Consider the following 20,895-nt stretch of genomic DNA (forward strand, 5'->3'; position numbering starts at 1 on the left):
CTAACAATAGAAGAATATAGAAGGTCAGTAGATATCTTGAAGTTTATACTAAATTTCTAGGAAATGTGGGGTGAGAGCACTGTTGTGTAACAGTCCAGTCTTCACTCCAAATGGACATACGGTCAGTTCCTTTATTCAAAATGGTTGTTCTTCTGCTTAATATGAACATCAGAGTGGATATCTCTTTCAGCATCAATGGCGAAGTACAGCCCCCAGGTATTGTCAATTGTGTATTAGTTCACCCCTCCATGAGGGTCATGGGTGTCATTGCCCCCTCCACCCTGACAACTTTATTGGTGAAGTACTGCCACACCAGGCAGTGTCAGCAGTGCAATAGTTGTAGCAGTGTTGTACCTTCCTGGGTGGTGTCAACAAAGTAGTTGTAGTGCCCTCCCATAGTGGTAGTGGGTGTCATTGGTGTAGTATTGTCCCCCACGCCCAAGACAGCAACAGTGCTGTATTGCTGTGCTTTACTTCTACAAACAGCATCGGCAGTGCAACAGTGCCCGCTTATGGGATTATTTAGGATAGTATGGATGGCATCAGCATTGTAGTAGTTCCCTCACAGGGATAGTGACCATCAGTAGTGCAGTCTGTCCACCCAGGTGATACTGGGCATTAGCGGTGTAGAATTCCCTACTGGGGGGGCATGATTGTCAGCAGTGTAGCACTCCCTTCCCCGGGCAGCATGAACATTCGGAAGGGTCATACTGCCCCCGGAGTGGAATCAAAAATGGAAGTGGCCACCCCCTTTTGCAGGACTGTGGGTGCCTTGTGTGTGTATTGGCATTGTCAGCAGAGTAGCAACCCAACCGCCATGTAAGCAGTGTAACAGTGCCTCCCTCCCCAGTAAGGGCCAACAGTGTAGTAGATCAAGAGCATTAGTGATGTATTATTGCCTCCCCGGGTGATGCAGGCTTCATCAGTGTTGTTGTAGTGCACCCCACATAGGGGAAGTGGGTATTGACATTGTAGTTGAGCCCCCATCCCACCCCTCATATGACATGGGCATAAGGAGTGTAGTAGTCCCCTGTGATGATGACTTAATCAGCAGTGTAGTACTGCCCCTTCTTTGGGAATGTGGTAGTAAGTGGAGTAGTTCTACCCCCCTGGGCAGTGCCAATAATTTATTCCCCCGCATGACTATTGCTCACCCTATGTGTGGAATTTTCCTCCATAGGCTGTGTATTCTTTGGACCCTCTTGTTTGTGGCATAGTTGGACAAAATCTAATAGATATGTTGACTGCATACCCTGACTGTACTATGGTATCTTCTAAGAAACTTTTCTATCCCAGAGGAGATGCTTTAATAGACAAGGGAATCATTTAAGTCAACTCTTCATTGAATGACTGTATATTACCTCTGCAATTATTTTCATTAATACATTTATGTCCTTTTATTCCTCCATGGACATTGTTATTTCTAATCTTTGGCTCCAGACTTTTTGGCATCACCTGAAGTTTAATGTTATGGTCGGGACCATTTGTTGCACTTTAAAGCACTCTCTGAAGAACATATACAGTATAGCTTTTTCAAGCAAGATGTAAAAATGTTACACTGGGATGCAAATCTAGTCTCTAGCAGTATTGTCTCCTTCATATAGTGTCACAGTTATAAAAAAAGATAAACAGAAGTCCTGATGCTCCCCCATTTTCCCTGGTTGCCCCTGCTTTCACTGGAGGAAGGGTTTATAGTCACTCCTGTGGTGCAATTCAGAAATGAACAACCACTACAAACCTCTATTGTACCCCTGAGGAAGCAGTATCTATTATGACTGTGAAGCGTGTTGATAATAACCATCCATGGGGAACCAGCATGAAGATGTGAAAAAACAATAAAATAGTAGATTCAGGAAGAGTCACATTAGTGATAGCTGGCCATTGGGGTATGGGATTCTGATACATGGAGGTGTAACATTATCATGTGATAATTACTGCTTTTATGATAAGAAATCTTAGAAAGTTTTCTTTTTTATGTAAATTAAAAACATTGTTTATATTTTTTTTTTGTCTGAGTGGTATCTTTAAGTCTGTCCTACATTTTTTTTATTTTGGAAATTGTTGTCTACCCTATGGTAGCCGTGGGAATTAATGGTGTAGTACTGCCCCCCAGGCAGCATCAGTGGTATACAGATTCCCCCTATGAGCATCAACGGGGTAGAACTGCCCACTATAGGCATGCGCAGCCTATTGCATAAGGGTGTGCACACAAAGTAGGTAGAGGTAGAGTATTGCTCCTGTAGTATATGCAGAGTAAGAAGATAGCCCACCCCTAACACCAAAGGCTGGGAGGGACTTGATTGCTAGCAGCCCAGGAGAGCGTTAATTGGCTGCCAGTCCATTTAGCCTCGCCCAGTGGCGCCCACCACCCGACAAGAGTCAGCTCATCAGATTCAGAGGGAGAGAGACAGACTGGTATGCTGCAGCCAGACAGGTAGAAGTGTCCCTTGTGTTTTGAGCTGCACCCATCGCCATCCAGTCGGTTGAGACAGTTATCAAGCTACCACTTGCTGCAAGGAAGATATATAAAGTAGAGGTGCATCGAAAAAAATTTTTTTTACACCGAAACGAAACCGAAATAAAAATAATTTCAGACCGAAACCAAAAATGTTTTTATTTAAATTTTTTCAAATGTCATTTTAATTTATTTTTTATAAACTTTTTTATTTTTTTATATTTATTAATTAATTTTTTATTAAATATTTTTATTTTTTACATTACTTTTAGGGGCTTCGTGCAAATATTGGGGGTCTAAACTGATATTTCCCTATTAAAATAGAAAAAGAGATTTAGGACACAAAGTACTCCATCTCTTTTTCTGTATCCCGTTATCAATGAACAGGAATCCTCTATGAGTATTCTTGTTCACTGATAACATGAGGACATGGTATGTTTCCTATAACTACAACTATGAATGAACAGGAGGGGATATAGATCACTCCCATTCATTCATAATTGAGGATATATTAACCATACCATATCCTCAATTATGCACAAACACTCAGCGATCACTGATCACTGAGTGTTTGTAGCCTGCTCTCCTCTCTGACACACACTGTCACAGGAGGCTGAGCGAACGGTGTAGGGAGGAGAGCCTAGCCTCCTGTGACAGCGGCCTGTCTCTCCCCCACCCCACCGCTCTGCCGATCTGTGATAGGAGGCTGAGCAGTGTGGAAGGAGAGACACCGGCCGCTCACAGCGCTCTCCTCTCACGCTGTCACACTTTCTCTCCTCCCCGCTGGCACACAGTGCAGTGCCCAGCGGGGAGTAAAGAAAGCAGGGATGTGCCGATGTATTGGCAGGAAAATGGCACTTCCGGCATTATGCCAAAAGTGCAATTTTCGGCCGATATATCGGTGCATCCCTAATATAGAGTGCATCTAATGGTGAGAGATCTTTTGCCATCTTTGTGTGAATTGATCTTGCCTGCTCTGCTAGATCCTGTATACTGCCAATGCAGCTCTATCTGCAGGTGGATTACTGCATCAGTTAACGTTTGTTACTCTGAGATACTTTGTGAAGATACCACCTTCCATCTTGTGGATTACAAATATTGTTTTGCAAAAGGCTGAGTACTCAACCACAGAATTTAAAGGGCCCCAACGCCGGCAGACTGTGTGTGTGTGTGTAGAATCCCCACTGGCCAGTGGTTAGTGAGGACCTACAGGAGCTAGCTAGGTTCTTATAGTCAGTCATATTTTCTTTGGTATCTGTTGAAATGTATTTCTGTATTGTGTAACTGACAGGTTTGTTCAAAACTTGTTCAGTGCATTTCAGGTGACACCTTCCACTGGTAGTTAGCGTGAACGTACACCAATCCTGTTTACTTTGCTGAGCTGCTGTATTGCATCACTGCATTTGATATTGTAAATTCTGCTAACCAATTTATCTCCTTTCCAGGGCTTATTGCTAGTTTAAATAAAGCCCATTTTAAATGTTCTAAACGGTCTGTTGGTCTCACTTGAGTCCAGGTAAGGTGAGGCATCACTGGTGTGGGACAGAAGACCCCATATATTCCAGTGGCACTTGCGGGGGTGAGCACTACATATATATAACATACATAGACCTGAGGCATCCCGGATTCCCATCTCTTCAATTGTCAATTGACCTCTTCTAGCAGGGGTACAGTAATAAAGCATGTGACCACCCACCTGGCGTCCCAATTGGATGGGAAGCTGCAGCTATGCTCCCTTGTAGCTTCCCAGGCACCAGGGTTGCTAAAAGCTGGCGGGGAGATGCAAAGCCCTTACACTTCTCTCCGCCCGGCTCTTAGTGGCATCACTGTCCACCAGTAACCCCCCACACTGATGTGCACCATCCCAGCCACCTCAGGCGGCATAAAGTCTAGGGACACCTCTGTCCATAATAGATCTTCCTTCTTCTCACCATAAATCGTCAATATGCCTGCGGGTGGAAGTACAGAGCCCGCTGAACTTCTGTGCCTGCTCCAGCTGTAGCACTGCAGGTCTCCTAGACCTCATCGCTGAGGTTGCATCTCCATTCCCCTCTTATACTTGTCAATTACAAAATTAAGCCTTGTGCCATTTGCTTTGTGATTGGTCAGGAGAGGGGGGGGGCAGAGATGCGCCAACCGCGTTGACCAACAGCTGAAGTGGACAGGGAAGTTCAGTGGCAGCTGTTCTTCAATCCGCAGTTATATTGAAAATGTATGGCAAGAAGAGGCAAGTCTCCTCCCGTCCCCTCTCAGGGTATATGGAGTGAGCTGACGCTCAGCAGGTAGAATGTGGTGGTATCGTAGGACTGCCCTCCCAGCAGCATCAGTGGTGTAGAAGTGCCCCATCCCAATGGGCATCAGCAATGTAGTATTGTCCACCTGGGGGCCATGAGACTCAGTGGTGTAGTTTGCACCACTGCTGCCTCTCTCTACCACCCACCCCAAGTGGCAACAGTGGTGTAGTCAGGCCCCGTCATGTGAGACATCTGTGTAGTATTGCCTTCTCCAAGCAGCATCAACTGTGTAGCAGGATCCCATCATTGGGGTTCAAGAAAACCAGCAATGTAGTGCTACTCCTCTCCTCACCCCACAGGCAGCATAAGCAGTGTTTGCGTTTCCCCCCTCCTTGGAACGATGGGCATCAGCAGCACTATTCTGATTCAGAGTGCTGCATTTGTGCATGTAGAAGGTTCGTCAGATACATAATGCTGCAGTAGATGGAAGTATTTTAGGAGTCAATAGAAATATTTCCTTTCTCACTTCTGTATGTGGCTTACAAGGAGAAGAGCAATAACTTACAAGGAAGAGGACATTTCATCATACGATGAGAAAAATATGCAGAAACAGGAGTGTAGTAAAAACAGTGAACACAGGACGACAGCATAACAACTGACCTGAATACATTGAACACATGAATGAAAAGGCAAATGTTCCTTGTGGTAAGTATAGCCCTGTTCTCTTTATGCACTATTTAAACAAAGATCTAAAGTTGAAAAACAGGATTTCTATCGTACCTGTAAAGGTTCCTTCAGGTGATTGGACACTGGCAAACAAAGCAAGACAGCCCTATATAAACCCACCCCCCTCCCCCTAAGAACACAGAAAATAGAGGAGAGTGACATGTGATGTACTCTAAGACATGGATTTTACAGGTAAGACAAAAACTCTTTCTTGATTGTACATCACAGGACAGAGGGAATTAATTCTTAGCCCACTGGGACATTCAAATACAGTCCAAAGGAAGGGCAAGCAACACAGCAATGGCTAACAGGCCCAAGCACTAATAACCCCCCACAGGGAACAGAAAACTAGGACAGAGGTGCACCCAGGGCCGTAGGAAGGGCGAGACAAGTGTGGCACTCACTTCGGGTGTAGGCTGGGAGTGGGCGCAGCCAGGGCCCTGTTATTCAGTTATTTGGGGGTGGGCGGTGGCCCAGAGAGCAACAAGAGTACCTGGTGGCGACTACCGCTGCACAGAGCTCCCGCACACTGGCCACCCGAGAGCGCACACTGGCCACCCGAGAGCCTGCAAAGCCCTCCTGAGACACTGCGGACATCAGGCTGCAAATCTGGAGCAATACTGAGTATGTAGCTTTATATTATTTTCCATTGCTGTATAATGGGGGGGGGGGGGGACAATTTTATGTTTTTGCCTCGGGCGCAAAAGAAGCTAGCTACAGCTCTGGGTGCGCTCAAGGATTATAGGTCTGTCTGAAGGAACCACTGGCCAAAACTGGTAGAACGTTACAAAAGTGTGTACTGAGGACCAGGTGGCGGCCTCACACCGTTCCATAATCGAAGCCTGGTGCTGAAAAGCCCAAGAACTGAAGTGTTCAATGACAGGAAAATGAAGGAACTTTCCTCTTCAGCTTCTAGGCCTGAGAGATGGTCTGACAAATCCACCAAGCAATAGGGAGGCTGGTAGTCCCATGCAGGGGCCCTTCTTAATGATGAGCAAAGAATCAGACTTGCAAATAGCAGCAGTCATAGAGAGGTGAACTCTGACCAACTTTCTTACATCCAGTGTAGAGAAATTTCTTTTGGATGTTTAGGTGCAGGATACAAGGATGGCAAAACAACATCCTGGTTAAGGTAGAAGGCAGACAACACCCTAGTGAGAAAGGAGTCCTTTAGCCGCAACACAACCGTACCCTTATGGATGATCAGAAAAGGCTACTTGCATAACAAGGCCCCCAATTCAGAAACACGCATAGCAAAAGTTATGTCTGCGGGGGAAGCCATTTTGAAAGTTAACAAAAAGACAAATCGTTAGCTCCGATCATCTTAAGAGCGGCTTCTGAAGGGCCGAGAGAGCCAAATTAAGGTTGCACAGAGACACTAGAGCACAAACTGGGCCATCCCTTGCACAAATACCTTCACCGGTGATAGGTAAACAGTCTCAGAAAGAGAATTACTAAAGGCAGATATCTTAGCCTTAATGGTATTCAATGCTAAATGTTGATCCAGCCCAGACTGGAGCAAGGATAAAATACATCCCACGCAATAACTCCTAGAATGGAACCTTCCTAGCCAAGCAAAATATACCCTTCAGGTGCAATAACCATGGATGCCAGGAGATCAAGACTGGTGTCCACATCTGCGACAAATGGGTTTGAAAAACTTCCAGCTGGAGGAACCCATTCCCAGAGATTGAGATGCTGACAACTGAGGTAGTCCGCCTGCCAATTTTACACGCCTAGAATGTGAAGTTCCACCCAAGCCAGAATCACTAAACCCACATGAACCATTTGGGGATCTTCAGGTCTAAGAGAAGGACAAACCCATCCCTTCGCTTAGGGAACAATGAAGAGGTTGGAATAAAACCCCTAGAACATTTCTTCATCCGCAATAGGGACTATCACGCCCTGAGGAAGGAGCCGACTTAGGGCAGTGAAGAGATCTGCCCGCCTTTGAGGAGATGTGGGCAGATGGGATAACAGGAAAGAGGGGACAAGGAGCAAAACTCCAGTTTGTAGCCTTAGGAAATGGCACTATAAACCAAAGAATGAAGAATATCCCTTGCCTAGAGTGCTGAGAAAGCTTAAAGAGGTCCTGACACTTGAAAAATGGGGGCACCCCTTCTTTGCAAAGATGGCTTTTACTGCTTGCCTTAGGCAGGCTTGGAGGTCCAAGACTTATGATGGAACTGCATACACTGAAGCCTGTGGAGGATGAAAGCAACTTTTCTTACAGGAGGGAACAGAAAACTTAGGTATCGGAGTCTTTGGCTTCTGTTTGTGAGGCAAGAATGTACTTTACTGCCAGGCCAGCAGCTGCAAATAAGGGTTTAAAGAAGGTTTCTAACCGCTGGTCTGTGTGGTCTTTGAAAACAGGTACATCCTCTACAGGGACTTAAAGGCTTTTGTTCATACAAGAGATGGCAGGGTTCACAGTAGGGACCGTACCCTTTTTAAGGAAGCAATCCACAATAGGATACAGAGAGAATATTTTCTCAGGGTGATCCCAGTCAACATACAATTCAGGCTGTAAAATCAAGTGAATGACAGTCAGTAGGTTTAGGCATTTTCATAGACCCCAAACTCATGACCTTCGTAAGGGTTGATGCAGACAGTTCTTACCGCAAACACATGCAGACCACATGCAGCAAAAGGGGAAAATGGCAGGCACATGTGCAATACAGTAACAAAGAGGAGGTACAATAACCAGGGGAGGTTGCACGGCTGCTGTTCTTGGCTCTTAGGCCACATGGAAATGGTGCCAATTTTAAATTTCATAAAGCCCAAGTCCACCTTAAAGCACAACTCCTAACATGAGCCTGAGCAGCAGATCTAACCCATTAGGGGACTGGTGCTACTGCCTGGGCACCCATGGAGGTTGACCCGAGAGGCTTTTGGTCCTTTACCATGGATGCGCAGCAGTCAGTGAGGATATACAATCTGATCTTCACCCTCCAGATGGGCATACCACCCCAGGGGTGGTCTTTAGGTTCACGGCTTAATTAAAAGACCAAGGCCCTGGACCTATAAAGCAGTGGTTCTCAACCTTTCTAGGGCCGGGACCCCTTGGTAACATTTGCCAAGTTGTGGTGACCCCCAACCATAAAATTTAGGGATGCACCAATACTAGTATCTGTGGGCTCTCGGGAGGCTATGCGGGCTCTCAGGTGGCTAGTGGGACTCTCTTTGGTGCCCAGTGCGGGCTCTGTGGTGCCCAAGCACTTACCTCCCTTCACTCCTGCCTGCTCCCCTCTCTCTGATCCTCTCCGGTCGCGGATGCTGCAGCGCCATTTAAGAGAACTGCCATGCTAGGAGGAGGCTGTGGAGCCTCTTACCTAGAGCAGCACAAGGCACATGGGGACCCCCTAAACTGTGGGTTGCGACCCACTTTTGGGTCGCGACCCACAGGTTGAGAACCACTGCTATAAAGCACCTTGTGGCTAACCACACAAGCTGCACACATTGCCATGGAAGGCAATAAACTCCCTGTGTCCTGTAAATGTACAATTAAGAAAAGTCAATTTCAATAGGCTGTACTTACTTTTTCACATGACTGTAACTACTATGACAACAATACTGTAATGCTTAGCAATATGGGATACGTAACAGTGCACAGAATTTAGCAGTGTGAAAGGTACAATAAACAGAACAGTGTATAGAGTGGAGTGGCCTAAAATATGCAAAATACTGCATAGCACACAGAGTGGAGCAGCTCACAGTATATAAATACTGCACAGGATGCCATGGACCAGAGTATCAAACATGTGCAGCATATGGGGCAGGGTAGACTCAAGTATGTAAAGTGCAGCGCAGAGGACAGAGTGGGAATGTCCAGGGTATATAACTAACAGCACAACAGGGTGGAGAAGTGCAGAGTATAACAATATGCAGCAAAGTGCACAGAGCAGAGTGGCCTACAGTATGTAATATACAGCATTGTAAAGCAGTTTTGATTATGTACAGCACCACATATTACAGTTGGGCACTCTGTAGTATGTACATAGTGTACACAGGTGACTGGTACGAAGTATATAATCTATAGCACAGCATACATACGGCAGGAAATACCCATCTTGTGTCCCTATAACACAGAGGGGCCCACCTTCAATAATGTGCCTTATTGGCAGCATTAAAGCCATGCGATTTTGTTTAATGCGTTATGGCCCTCATATTAATAACTGCATTATATCTCTATCACCAAGCTGTAATATACAGGAGAAACCCACTTCAGTTTCTGCAGAGAGTTACACCTAGCCTTGGTTTTACAAGTGTTTCTAACAGAAGACAGTGGTATGCAGGCGCAAGCTACCTACAAAAGAATATGGCACAGGTAATGTTTTTACAAATTTGACTCATTTCATATAGCTACGTGGGTTTTATTGGGTAAGCAAAGTGGGTAATATTAAATATACTATCCGAATATTAAGGTTAAAAGGAGAACTATGAGGCGAGTGAAAATCACTCACCTCATAGTTCTACCCGACCTGTGACAATGAAACTGTCACAGGTCGGCTCAGTAGATCGGGAGGTGAGCGAACACATACCGGCGTTCGCTCACTTCTCAATTGTGTCCCTGCAGAGAGCCCTGACTGTCGCTCACGGTTCCCTGCAGGGATTCCCCCCCCTCCCCTGTCCGATCCTCTAGCGCTGACTGGCGGAACGGACGGGGGAGGGTACAGCTGGCTCTGCCTCTAGATAGGCAGAGCCAGCTGTCACTCACGCAGCTGGGCGGATCTAGACATACCGTAATTGTCGGGATCCATCCCGGCTGCAGCGTCTCAGTATACCGCGAGCTGTAGCTCGCGGTATACTGAGCTTAGGGTGACAGGAGGACGCTAGTTTGTGTCCTCCCGTTACCCTTAGGAGAACTATGGGGAAAAGCCCTGACCCCATAATTTTCCTTTAATTTCAGTATCTTTCTAAGAAGCCTCAGTTGCCAATATGTCAAAGAAAGTGGTACGGAGACAGTCGCTGGTAACAGGACAATTTTGCTTGCCATTTTTTGTAGGTTAGTGATGTTAACAAACATTTGCAACAACCACTGATATTACAGTTTATTGAATTACAACCAACTTGAATGTTTGCATTAAAGATTTTTTTTTGCATTTTTCTTTTTTTTGCTTTTACATGACTATACATTTCAAAATGGTGTCTTAAAAGGTGCACAGACTTTTACAAATACATCATAACGATTCTCAATCCTCTTTCCTTTTTTAGTCTATAGTCCGATTTCAAAAAAGGAAGAAGCCTCCCCCGACACCATCGACTGCTTTTCCATCATCTTGGCCTGCTTGGTGACATTCGTTTACACAAATAACAGCTACACATACTAAATGGTAGGTATTTATATTAGGGAGAGGGAATATAGCATAGAACAAACTTTCTAGAACAATCTCCAGCAAATACAAATTACCTGCTTAAGTGATTTCACCGAAGGGAGACTAACAATGCCAATACCACAAGAAAGAACTTGCTGTTTAAACACATTGTTTTGAAAAAGTAACTTGTGTAAAATAGCAAATGCACCCTGATCATGTCAAAAGGAGCATGAAGCTTGTTAACCAGCTGACAGAAAAAAGGGGTTTTTTTTTTAGTCTTTTTTTTTTTAGTTTGGTCAAGAGAAGGCGCGGATAAGCAAAACAAAGAAAGAGAACAATTATGCTGGAAAAATTCCTGATCATCAATATTGTATATGTGGGGTGTCCAACATATATGTTTGCATTAGTCTATTATAAGGCAGTGATTTTTGCTCAATGGGCCAAAAGCCGATAGATATATCTCTTTCAAGTGGTGTAGGCCACACGTGGACGAATTAAAGAACAGCACGAACAGTAAAACGTCGCCAAGTCAATACAAGGTGGCTTTCGATAGTTGCTATGGCTTCCCTTACCTTTAGTGGGTCCCAAAACTCCACCCTAGCAACCCTGGTAGGTCACATACTTGTCTGCACCAGCTTCAGCATGATCTTGCACGGCCGCTCACCCTGGCAGAGTATGAACTGGAATAACATTTGTGGAACACATGTGGGAGCAGCAGGATCCGACTAAGAGGATTTTAAAGAAGAGGTTGCGTGGTGCTGAACAAGGCAAGTTATGATGTTAAAGGGTAGAGACAGGAGAGTATGTGGCAGCCAGAGATGCTGGGGTAGGGTTAATGTTGGCATAGACAGGTATAATGCCCACCCTGTAATTATATGACAGACTGCAGGAAATGCAAGTTTCTGTCATAGGTCAGGAAGGCTTGGCGATGGTGCTTTAGCAAGTTACTGATCTTCTGCTTTTGAAATGTAAATCTGTCTTTTCTGGCATACTTTGGGAAACTGAAATCATCAACACTAGAATTAGTATTTATCCCAAGTTGTACAACTGTTTAGTATATCCGATACTGAAATATTATTCACCATCACAGGAAACATAGGCAGTTGGATTAACCTGTCTGTACACTGTTTTCATTAACATTCTGTGCCATCTGCCTTATTCAAAAACTTACAGACAGCAAAGATGGTATACCAGCGCGGGACGAATGAATATTGAATTTAGAAGCAAATCTGTCCAATCTAGTCCTGTGATATACAAAGTATAACTAACCCTAGCCACACCAATTCTTATTGGCAGCTGTGGGATACAGCACTTTGCCTATCATCACAGACCCATGAAGACCTAAAGGTTCCCCATGTCCAAAATGTTAACATTTCTCACTGGACAAAATGGATACTTCAAGAGCTCATATAAGTACCAGGGAATGAATTCTAATTACAAAGTGTTCTTTCCCGGTCACCTGCCTTATTATATCTTACTATACTAAGGGTGACGGTAAGTTTGGACTTCAAAATCTGAAGTACATAAATCTTATTAATTTAATGTTGAACATCTCCGATATACAACAGATTATTTTCATCTCTACCACATACAAAAGCAGTTATGTGGCAAAATGTACCATCAATACCATATAAAGCACAGTACTTTTTTTTAGCTTTAAAACAAACCAAAATGGTCAATTCAACTATTAGACAGAAGGGTTGTCCATGATAGTTAAAGGTTGTATTAAAAAAATCGAATCTTTAATATACATAAAAGGGACGGACAGAATATGAACTATATTTAAATAGGGATCATCAAAATCAATAAAAAAAAAGAACACTTACGAACAGAAGTCAGATGTCCAGTTAAGGTCATAGCACTTTACTGCCAGGTGCTGAAGACACCCTGACTAGTTCAAGCATTATAAAAGAGGCTAACCTCCTGAAGGACAGACGTAGAATTAAATACTTTGCTACAACTGAGAGCTGCTGAGATTTACCCCAAACACATCCTGAAATGAACAGACCTTATTGCATTACATGCACCAGACAGGCAACAATGTGTGTGAGCAGCATGCACAGGTCAGATCAGCTTCATCTAACCCACAAAACCAATGGACTGTACATGACTGAACACTATGGACAAGCAGGAGAAGAATGTGCATCTAATCCCTCACATTTTGGATTATCATCAACTAGAAAAAAAACACAAAAAATCTTTGATAATCAATGTAAGTTTTTTTTTTTCATAACACTAATTTTTTAGCCTAGTGAAATTGATGATCCCTACAGATCCTGCATATTGGAAAAGAAACAGTGAAGAGATGTATGTAAATGTTTTGGTGATCACTCCACGGGAAAAAAATCCTTTCATTTGTATATAATCAGTCCTACAGCTTGGCCGACGTATTAAGATTTATCATGAAGAGGCTCTGACTCTGCTTTTAAATCCTGGTCGTCTTCTTCGCAGTCTCCTTCATCTGTTTGCTGTTCAAGTTCCTCTTTCGTGATCATTTCAAAATCATTGCCATTGCCGTTACTGTGCTGCGAGCCGTCATCCTCTCTCCTGTCACTGTCTGTGTCTGACTGCCTGTCAGCACCTGAGCCTTCTGTGCCTGATCCATCTGCTGCATCAGCAACATTACCCTCCTCCTCCTCTTCCTTTTTCTCGCTGTCAGATTTATCCTCACTGTCAGACTTTATAGGATTTTGGGAATCTGCTTTCTCCTCTTTTTTCTGGTCAGACTTTGGTCCCTTGTATTCATGTGTATACAGTGGTCGGAAGGAATCAATGAAGCCCACGTCTGCTGTTAAATTAGGCAGGAACCAGAAGTGGTGTCTACCGCCAGTCAAGAGCCAAATGATGAGGAATAGAATACATCGAGCTGAAAATAGAATACATACAGAAAATTCAAACACTAAAATCTTAACACAAATAATATGCACTTGACACAAATGTACACTTTTAACCTACTGTTGAACACTATTAGGATTATTGAAGCGCTTAGAGATCTGAGATGTAGAAGTTGCACTTTAATACTTTTAGTTACTGGGGAAATAACTCTGATATGTCCTGCACTCCCATCCCTACTTGCTGCACCTACTCAATTGGGTGTGACAGACTGGGCCCGGCTGTAAATCTGGCAGCTGGGATTCTAATCTGTGGCTTCTGTCTAAATAGTGTATCAATCTGCAATTATAACTACAATGTCAAAATGTTATTACATGATATTTTGTTGTAGCCATTATGTGCAGATTGGCTGACTGCAAAGGTTTGAGCGCATGCACTGCATTAACGTGCAAATCATTCTTTTTTTTACTATGTTGGCCTGCACTTGCATTAACTGCACCTGTGAAATCGAAGTAGCAATATAGTCTGGTAGTTAAAACTGCTAGATAGGGAAGCAAAAGTATTTCTGCCACACTTCCAGTAAATGCTAAGTCACTGACAGATCAAAAGGAACAGAGCTTAGTAATGAGGACACCTAGCGGCTACAAAGGAGAATAACAAAAGCAGATTAAATGCTAAATATATTTATATAAAATGCTTACCAACAGCAAGCAGCAGAATACTGGCCACAAAACACCCAGCTCCCACACTGAGATAATACACCCCTACACGCATCTCTGCTGGCCAAAGAGGGAAGAGTGTGGCAGCGATCACTGCAATCACTGTAACAGAAGAGAAGAATTATCAATTATATGGGCACACACAAGTACAAATGCAATAAATAACAATGATAGGTACAGATACTGGCAACATCTTAACTCCCTACGCCCCTCTAACTCTTTCTCCAGGTTCTGCCCACACATCTAAAAAAATGTGCAGTACATTTTTCTTTGCATTTCACATTCTTGTTTCATATTTAACTTGCAACATTTTCTTGAAGCAGAACAATCTCTGGAACCCAAAACCAAGTCTTTAACAAAATCAGTTTTAAGGACATCTACACACAAATTTTTTTGTAGTTTGGGGCACTGAGACCTTGAGAAAGTTGGGTGCTCTCCACCAAAACCTCAGATCACATTAAATATAATGCTAGCAACTTGTCTCCAGTATTAAAGTCCTGAGAGTGTTTGTGACTACTGTATCAGAATATTGGCTTCTTCTTGATGGGCATTGACTCTTTAATGTATGCAAATACCATCCCAAGATATATGAACAAATTTGTTGGTACCCTCAAAGCTTTTTGAAACAATGCTTCAATTCTCCTAAAAAGTGAAATTAAAAGCACCTGTCTCATGTATACTGTACCTGCATGCCTTTTGCAGGTCATAGAGTAAAGCAAAGAAAGCGTAAAAAGAGATCAATTATTGCCATTGTAAAATATATTTTAAGATGGCCTGCAGAGATCTGTTGGTACCGGTAAAAAAAGATTATAAAATAGTGATATTGCAAACATTTTTCTGCAATTAAAATCAAACACGTCTTCAACCTTGGAATCGGTCAGTCAGCCTACTTAAGGAGAGAAATATAGTTGCTTTGCAGTTTGCTATCATCGTGTGCAGCACACTTATCACAGACCAGAGAAAGCAAAGGAGAGTGTTGTCCGAGAAGATCAGAAAGAAAATTACAGACCAACATGTGAAATGTAAAGGCTGTAAGACCATCTCCAAGCAGCACGATGTTCCTGTGATTCAATTTGCTAATATTATTAAGAAGTTTAGAGTCCATGGGAGTGTAGCCAATCTCCCTGGATGTGGCCACAAGAGAACAATCTTCCCCAGATTGGTAGACAAAGAGCCAAGGAAAACTTTCAGAGATACTTCAAGGTCAAGATAAATCTGTGATTGCACCATAACAAATGCTAAAATGCATATTGACAAGCTACAATGCTTCTCAGAATATGTCCTTTGGACAGATGAGACAACACTGGAGCCTTTTGGCAAGTCACAGCTCTATGTTCACAGAGAACAAAATGAAGCTTTTGAAGAAAAGAATAACATACATACTTTGAAACATGGAGGAGGATTGGTTATGTTTTCTGGCTGTATTGCTGCATCTGGCACAGGGTGCTTTGAATCTGTGCTGGGCACAATGAAATGTCATGATTATCAAGGAATTCTGGGGCGAAACGTACTGCCCAGTGTCAGAGAGCTCAGTCTCAGGTCATGGATCGTCCAACAGAATAATGACCCAAAACACACAGCTAAAAGCACCCAAGAATGGCTAAACAAAGCATTGGACATTTCTGGAGTGGCCTTCTATGAGCCTTGATCTATATCCTATTGAACATCTGTGGAAAGAGCTGAAACATGCAGTCTGAAGAAGATACCCTCCAAACCTGACACAGCTGGAGCAGTTTACTTCAAGAAGAGAGGGCCAACCTACCTGTTGGCAGGTGCAGAAGTCTCAGCGAGAGCTACAGAAATCATTTGTTTACAATAATTGACTCCAAAAGTTGTGCAACTAAATATTGGTTTAAGAGTGCCATCATTTTTGTCCATGCTGGTACTATTTGTTTTATGATTGAAAATATTTGTTGAATCAAAAGCAAAGTCTGGCATAAACAATGATGGATACCAATTACTTTTGCCAGTTTGAAATTATTTCACAGAAAACTGTGGGTTCATTTTTTGTGGAAGGGTACCAACAGGTTTGTCCATGTTTGTGTGTGTATATGTAAATATATACATACTTGTTTGTGAGCGATAGACAGACATACACAGACATATGGATATATAAGTGCATTGTCCATTAATAAAACCCATATTGCAAATTGTCAATAAACAGAAGAGATGTAAGATGACAACTTGCTCAATGACGGTATTTTTGCAGAACATCTGTTATAATCTGCTGTCAGTCACAGCTCCCCGCAGGGATTCCTCCCTCCCCTCTCTGTTCCTCCACCACTTACTGGAGGGAAAGACAGGGGAAGGGGTGGGCACAGATGGCACTGGCTCTAGAGAGGCAGAGCCAGCTGTCAATTTGGCAGCCAGGCCGGATTCTGACAATATTGTCAAGATCTTTCCTGACTGCGCCGCAGGCTCTGCACTGTCAGCATACATCAGGCAGTCGACCTCTATATGCTGACTTTGGGTCACTAACAAGAAGTAAAGCCAAAAAAAAGTTTTGTTTTTACTTCTCTTTTAATGGTATCCTCTTCTCTGGCATGGCAGAAGATTTAGCTCAATGTCAATCTATAAAGGCCTTAGAAGGCTGATCCGTCTCCTGCAAGAGCTTAGGGGCGGATAACGGACACAGTAAGTCCAGGCTGTTAGTGAACAGTATTCCTCAAGAAATCTTTTGGTTTTCTTTTATGTAATCCTGACAGTGCGTCTGTTATATGACAGTCTTTGATCAGCAGCAAGTTCAGACAGGAGATGGGACGGCCTTACAGACTAGCTTGATACTTCTGCTCTAACTGGAAGAGAACGTATAAGCAGGACAAGCAAATTATCAAAAATAATGTTTTGTTTTTTTAGAGGTAATGGACCAATTCTCAGACACCTTCTCAATTATTACAGACACCCAGAGCGCAACAACAGGCTTGTAAAATGAGCTGCATCTACAGGCCATATGTAAATCAAAATGAAACCAGTTGTATTATTTGAGATAGCGGGCATCATAATACTGTTACTTTTGTTATCAGTAAAGGGTAAGTAGGGAGACGTCAATATAGAACATTGGACACTATTTCCGAGGTGGATTGTCTGAACTGAATTACACGCATATGTGCTTGGTTATGCTGTAAGAACACCTTGAATGCTAAAAGATATTAACTCTTTCAAGACACATTCACCTGTGCTACAAACATCTGGATGCACTTACCAAGGATGAGCCCCATGGCAAAAGTTTTAAAATGGACTGGATCATATATCCACACGTACACCTAAAAACATTTGTAACAGTTTAGAAATGAGAAGAAAAAGCTTTAAATACTGAAGCATATAATAATGAAATTGTAAAATAAAAAAAGAAGTCTATTCAATGACTAATAGGTATAGTGGAGGAAAAACAATTAATTTCATACTATGTTGGAGCCTTCCACACAATAAAATCTAACAGAATATTTTTTATTCTATATCAGAGTTACAATATCATTAGACAGGGCAGGGGCTGACCAATACCTACTAAGGAGTGACATGTTGTCACTTTTTCTTCCTTGATTGACTCAAATTTTACCATTAAACTCTGCCTTTTTATATTCCCATCCATCTCCCTCTGAATACATTTAGGAAATAATTTTTTGATCCCCTGCAGATTTTGTAAGTTTGCCCACTTACAAAGAAATTAATGGTTTAGCCAGTCTCGGGACCTTAATCCTATAGAACATTTATGGAGGTGAGCTAAAACTGTTGCCAAGCGAAAGCCAAAAATCCTTAAAGGAGAACTATGAGGTGAGTGCTTTTCACTCATCCTCATAGTTCTAGCCGACCTGTGACCGCGAGCTGTAGCTCGCGGTATACTAAGCTTTGGGTGACGGGAGGACGCTAGTTTGTGTTCTCCCGTTACCCTAAGGAGAACTATGGGGAAAAGCCTTAACCCCATAGTTCTCCTTTAAGGATTTAGAGAAGATCTGTAAAGAAAAGTGGACCAAAATCCCTCCTGGGATGTGTGCAAACCTAGTAACCAACTACAAGAATGGTCTTACCTCGGTACTTGCCAACAAGCGATTCTCCACCAAGTACTAAGTCATGTTTTGCTTGGGGATCAAATACTTATTTTACTCAATGAACTGCAACTCAATTCATAACATTTGTATCATCTGTTTTTTCTGGATTTTTGGTTGATATTCTGTCTCTATCATTTACAATACACCTATGATGAAAATTATAGACCTTTCATTTCTATGTAAGTGGGCAAACTTACAAAATCTGCAGGGGATCAAATCATTATTTTCCTGACTGTATACGATTTTGTTTTGCATGTCCTTCCTGCACCATATAAACTACCTTTCCTAGTTAGAAATAACTGTATTATTTTATTACAAACATTTAAGCGTACCTAAAGCCAAAACCTTGGACAAAGTTTCACACACAAAAGGTGAAGGATTAGAAACTCTGACAAGTTATTTTCATCATATTTGTCCTGGTGACAACTATCTTAGAAGGATTTCCTCACTTTGAAAAGATCTGTTGTGTCATCAAGACAGGGAGAGAAGGGAAATCTCCCTAATTGGTCACAGAAGGCTAAATAAACTGACAGGAGTTTTAGCTTCCCTATCCAAAATGAAAACACAAAACATTTTGGTTTAGATATACGTTAAAGAAAAAGTGGAGGGGAGATTATTTTAAAATGGTGATTTTTTTTTACTATTCAAAAAACCTTTTCTGGGTAAAAAAAAAAAAAGGTTAACATTGCTGCTTCTCAGCTGGCTGCCTGTCATGTTGACCCTCACTGACTAAGAACAAGTATTAAGATCAGGGCATCCAACTTTACTGTGACTTTCCATAAGAGCATGCTTGTACTGCATTACTGATTCAAAGTACTGAATCATGAGGGTCAGTAAAATGGCTAGGCAATGGGCATCGTCACCAAGAGCAGCATCAATTCATCTCTCAGGAAAGGTTTATTTTTATTAAATCTGTGCTTGCTTGAGCGCTAGTAAAATGCAGGCAGATATATAAAGGAGGTATCTAAACACTTACATTCCTTTTTAGAGCACCTGAGGACCCCATAGCTTAGGTGGTCTAATGCTAGCCATTCATGGCTCAAACTTTGGCCAATTCTTGAGTACCCTTGTCAGTACCAGGTGGAAAATTGTTGGTTGAACTGTGACATCCAATCACATGCAGTCACTGTTGGGTATTCAGATAATTGTGGGTGCCTGCTGTCTGAATATAATAGTCAGCAGGTGATGATTCCTTCATCCACACTGTTCAGCATTGGATGGGGAATACAGCGATTTCTCTCGTTCACCCCACGATGAACATATGTGAGGGAACCTGTCAGTCTGCAGTTAGTGCATTTTACGTGAACACTGTTTCACTTAAAAACAATGATCATATTTAAAAGTTATTATAATCAAGAGTAGATATCAATGCTTTGAACATTAGATAATGCTTACGAAGACACCACTACTGTAGTTGCTATGTGCACACTATAGCCTGAGTATTTTGTAGCATTCAGATGGGTTGTATTTTCCATTAGGTGTGGTTATGTTTGACCCATAACAATCAGATACGATAGCTGAATGGGATTTCTCTTTTTTTTTTTTTTTTTTATTTGCACACTGAAGATTCCTGGAACTACTGTTTCAGTTTTAAAATACTTCCAGTATAATTGAATATTTCAATACATAGACTAGAAGAATCCCTGTGCTGTAGAAGTGACTTTCTGCTGGGAGCCTCACCTCATTGCCATCCAGGAAGACTTGATCCTCATGGGGCTCCAGCTTGAACTTTCTCTTGGTTTCCTTCTTCTTAGGAGTTCCAGGAGTGTCATCCTATGGAAGAAAACCAATGTTTGTATTCACTTTTAAAAGGTACACTGACACATACTTTTTTATGATAACATTGCAGCGGTATTATTCTAAACATGTAAACATTATATACGATTCTTTTACAATATTTTCTTGCAGAAATGACTGGGAGACACTGATCTTACTTTTTTGATTTCCTCTTTCTCTCCATCCTTTTTCTTTTCCTTTTCTTTCTTGATTTTCTCATCCTTAGATGAGTCCTTTTTCCCTTTTTTCTCGTCTTCCTTTCCACTATCAGTCTTTCCTTTCTCTTTCTCCTTTTCTTTCTTTGGATCTTTATCTGGCTTCATTTTCATCACTTTTAATGCCCGGTGAAAGAACTGTTTCTTGAGAAGCCTTAAGGAAATGAGAAAATAAATATAAAACATCAGTGAGTAAATTAATCATTTGAGCCTCTATCCCCCTTTTTAAAATTGTGTTATATTAACCCCTTCATGACTGAGGCCCTTTTTTCAATTTTTGCACCCATGTTATATTCCACATTTTAGGCCTGAAAATGACGTAAAACCCCCCAACATTATATATTTTCTGAATGCCAAGACCCTATAGAATAAAATGGTGGTAGTTGAACATTTTTATGTTGCGCAATATTAGCGCAACTCCTTATTAAACCCCAAAATTTAGTGACAAATTTAATTAAATGCCCCAAAACACAACAAATTACCCATTTTTTTAATGAAATATAAAAGATGAGGTTACAACGAGTAAAACGATACCCAACATGCCCAGTTTACAGATTGCGTGCGACCGTGAAACGGC

General features: G+C 42.2%; 1 protein-coding gene across 1 annotated transcript in view; it reads right to left on the reverse strand.

Annotated features, from left to right (window-relative positions):
- Positions 1-12,374: 12,374 nt before the first annotated feature.
- The window catches only part of SEC62 (SEC62 homolog, preprotein translocation factor), a 36,616-nt gene continuing 28,095 nt past the window's right edge, over positions 12,375-20,895 (reverse strand). The window contains exons 4-8 of the mRNA XM_018553758.1: positions 20,262-20,472; positions 20,008-20,100; positions 17,484-17,544; positions 14,264-14,383; positions 12,375-13,596 (exon numbers count right to left, since the gene is read on the reverse strand). Coding sequence (XP_018409260.1) covers positions 13,121-13,596; positions 14,264-14,383; positions 17,484-17,544; positions 20,008-20,100; positions 20,262-20,472 — 961 coding nt within the window. The 3' untranslated portion in view covers positions 12,375-13,120. The remainder of the gene's footprint in view (positions 13,597-14,263; positions 14,384-17,483; positions 17,545-20,007; positions 20,101-20,261; positions 20,473-20,895) is intronic.

The sequence above is a fragment of the Nanorana parkeri genome, unplaced genomic scaffold, assembly GCF_000935625.1.
Source record: "Nanorana parkeri isolate BGI_ZX_2015 unplaced genomic scaffold, ASM93562v1 scaffold129, whole genome shotgun sequence".
NCBI classification, from domain to species: Eukaryota; Metazoa; Chordata; class Amphibia; order Anura; family Dicroglossidae; genus Nanorana; species Nanorana parkeri.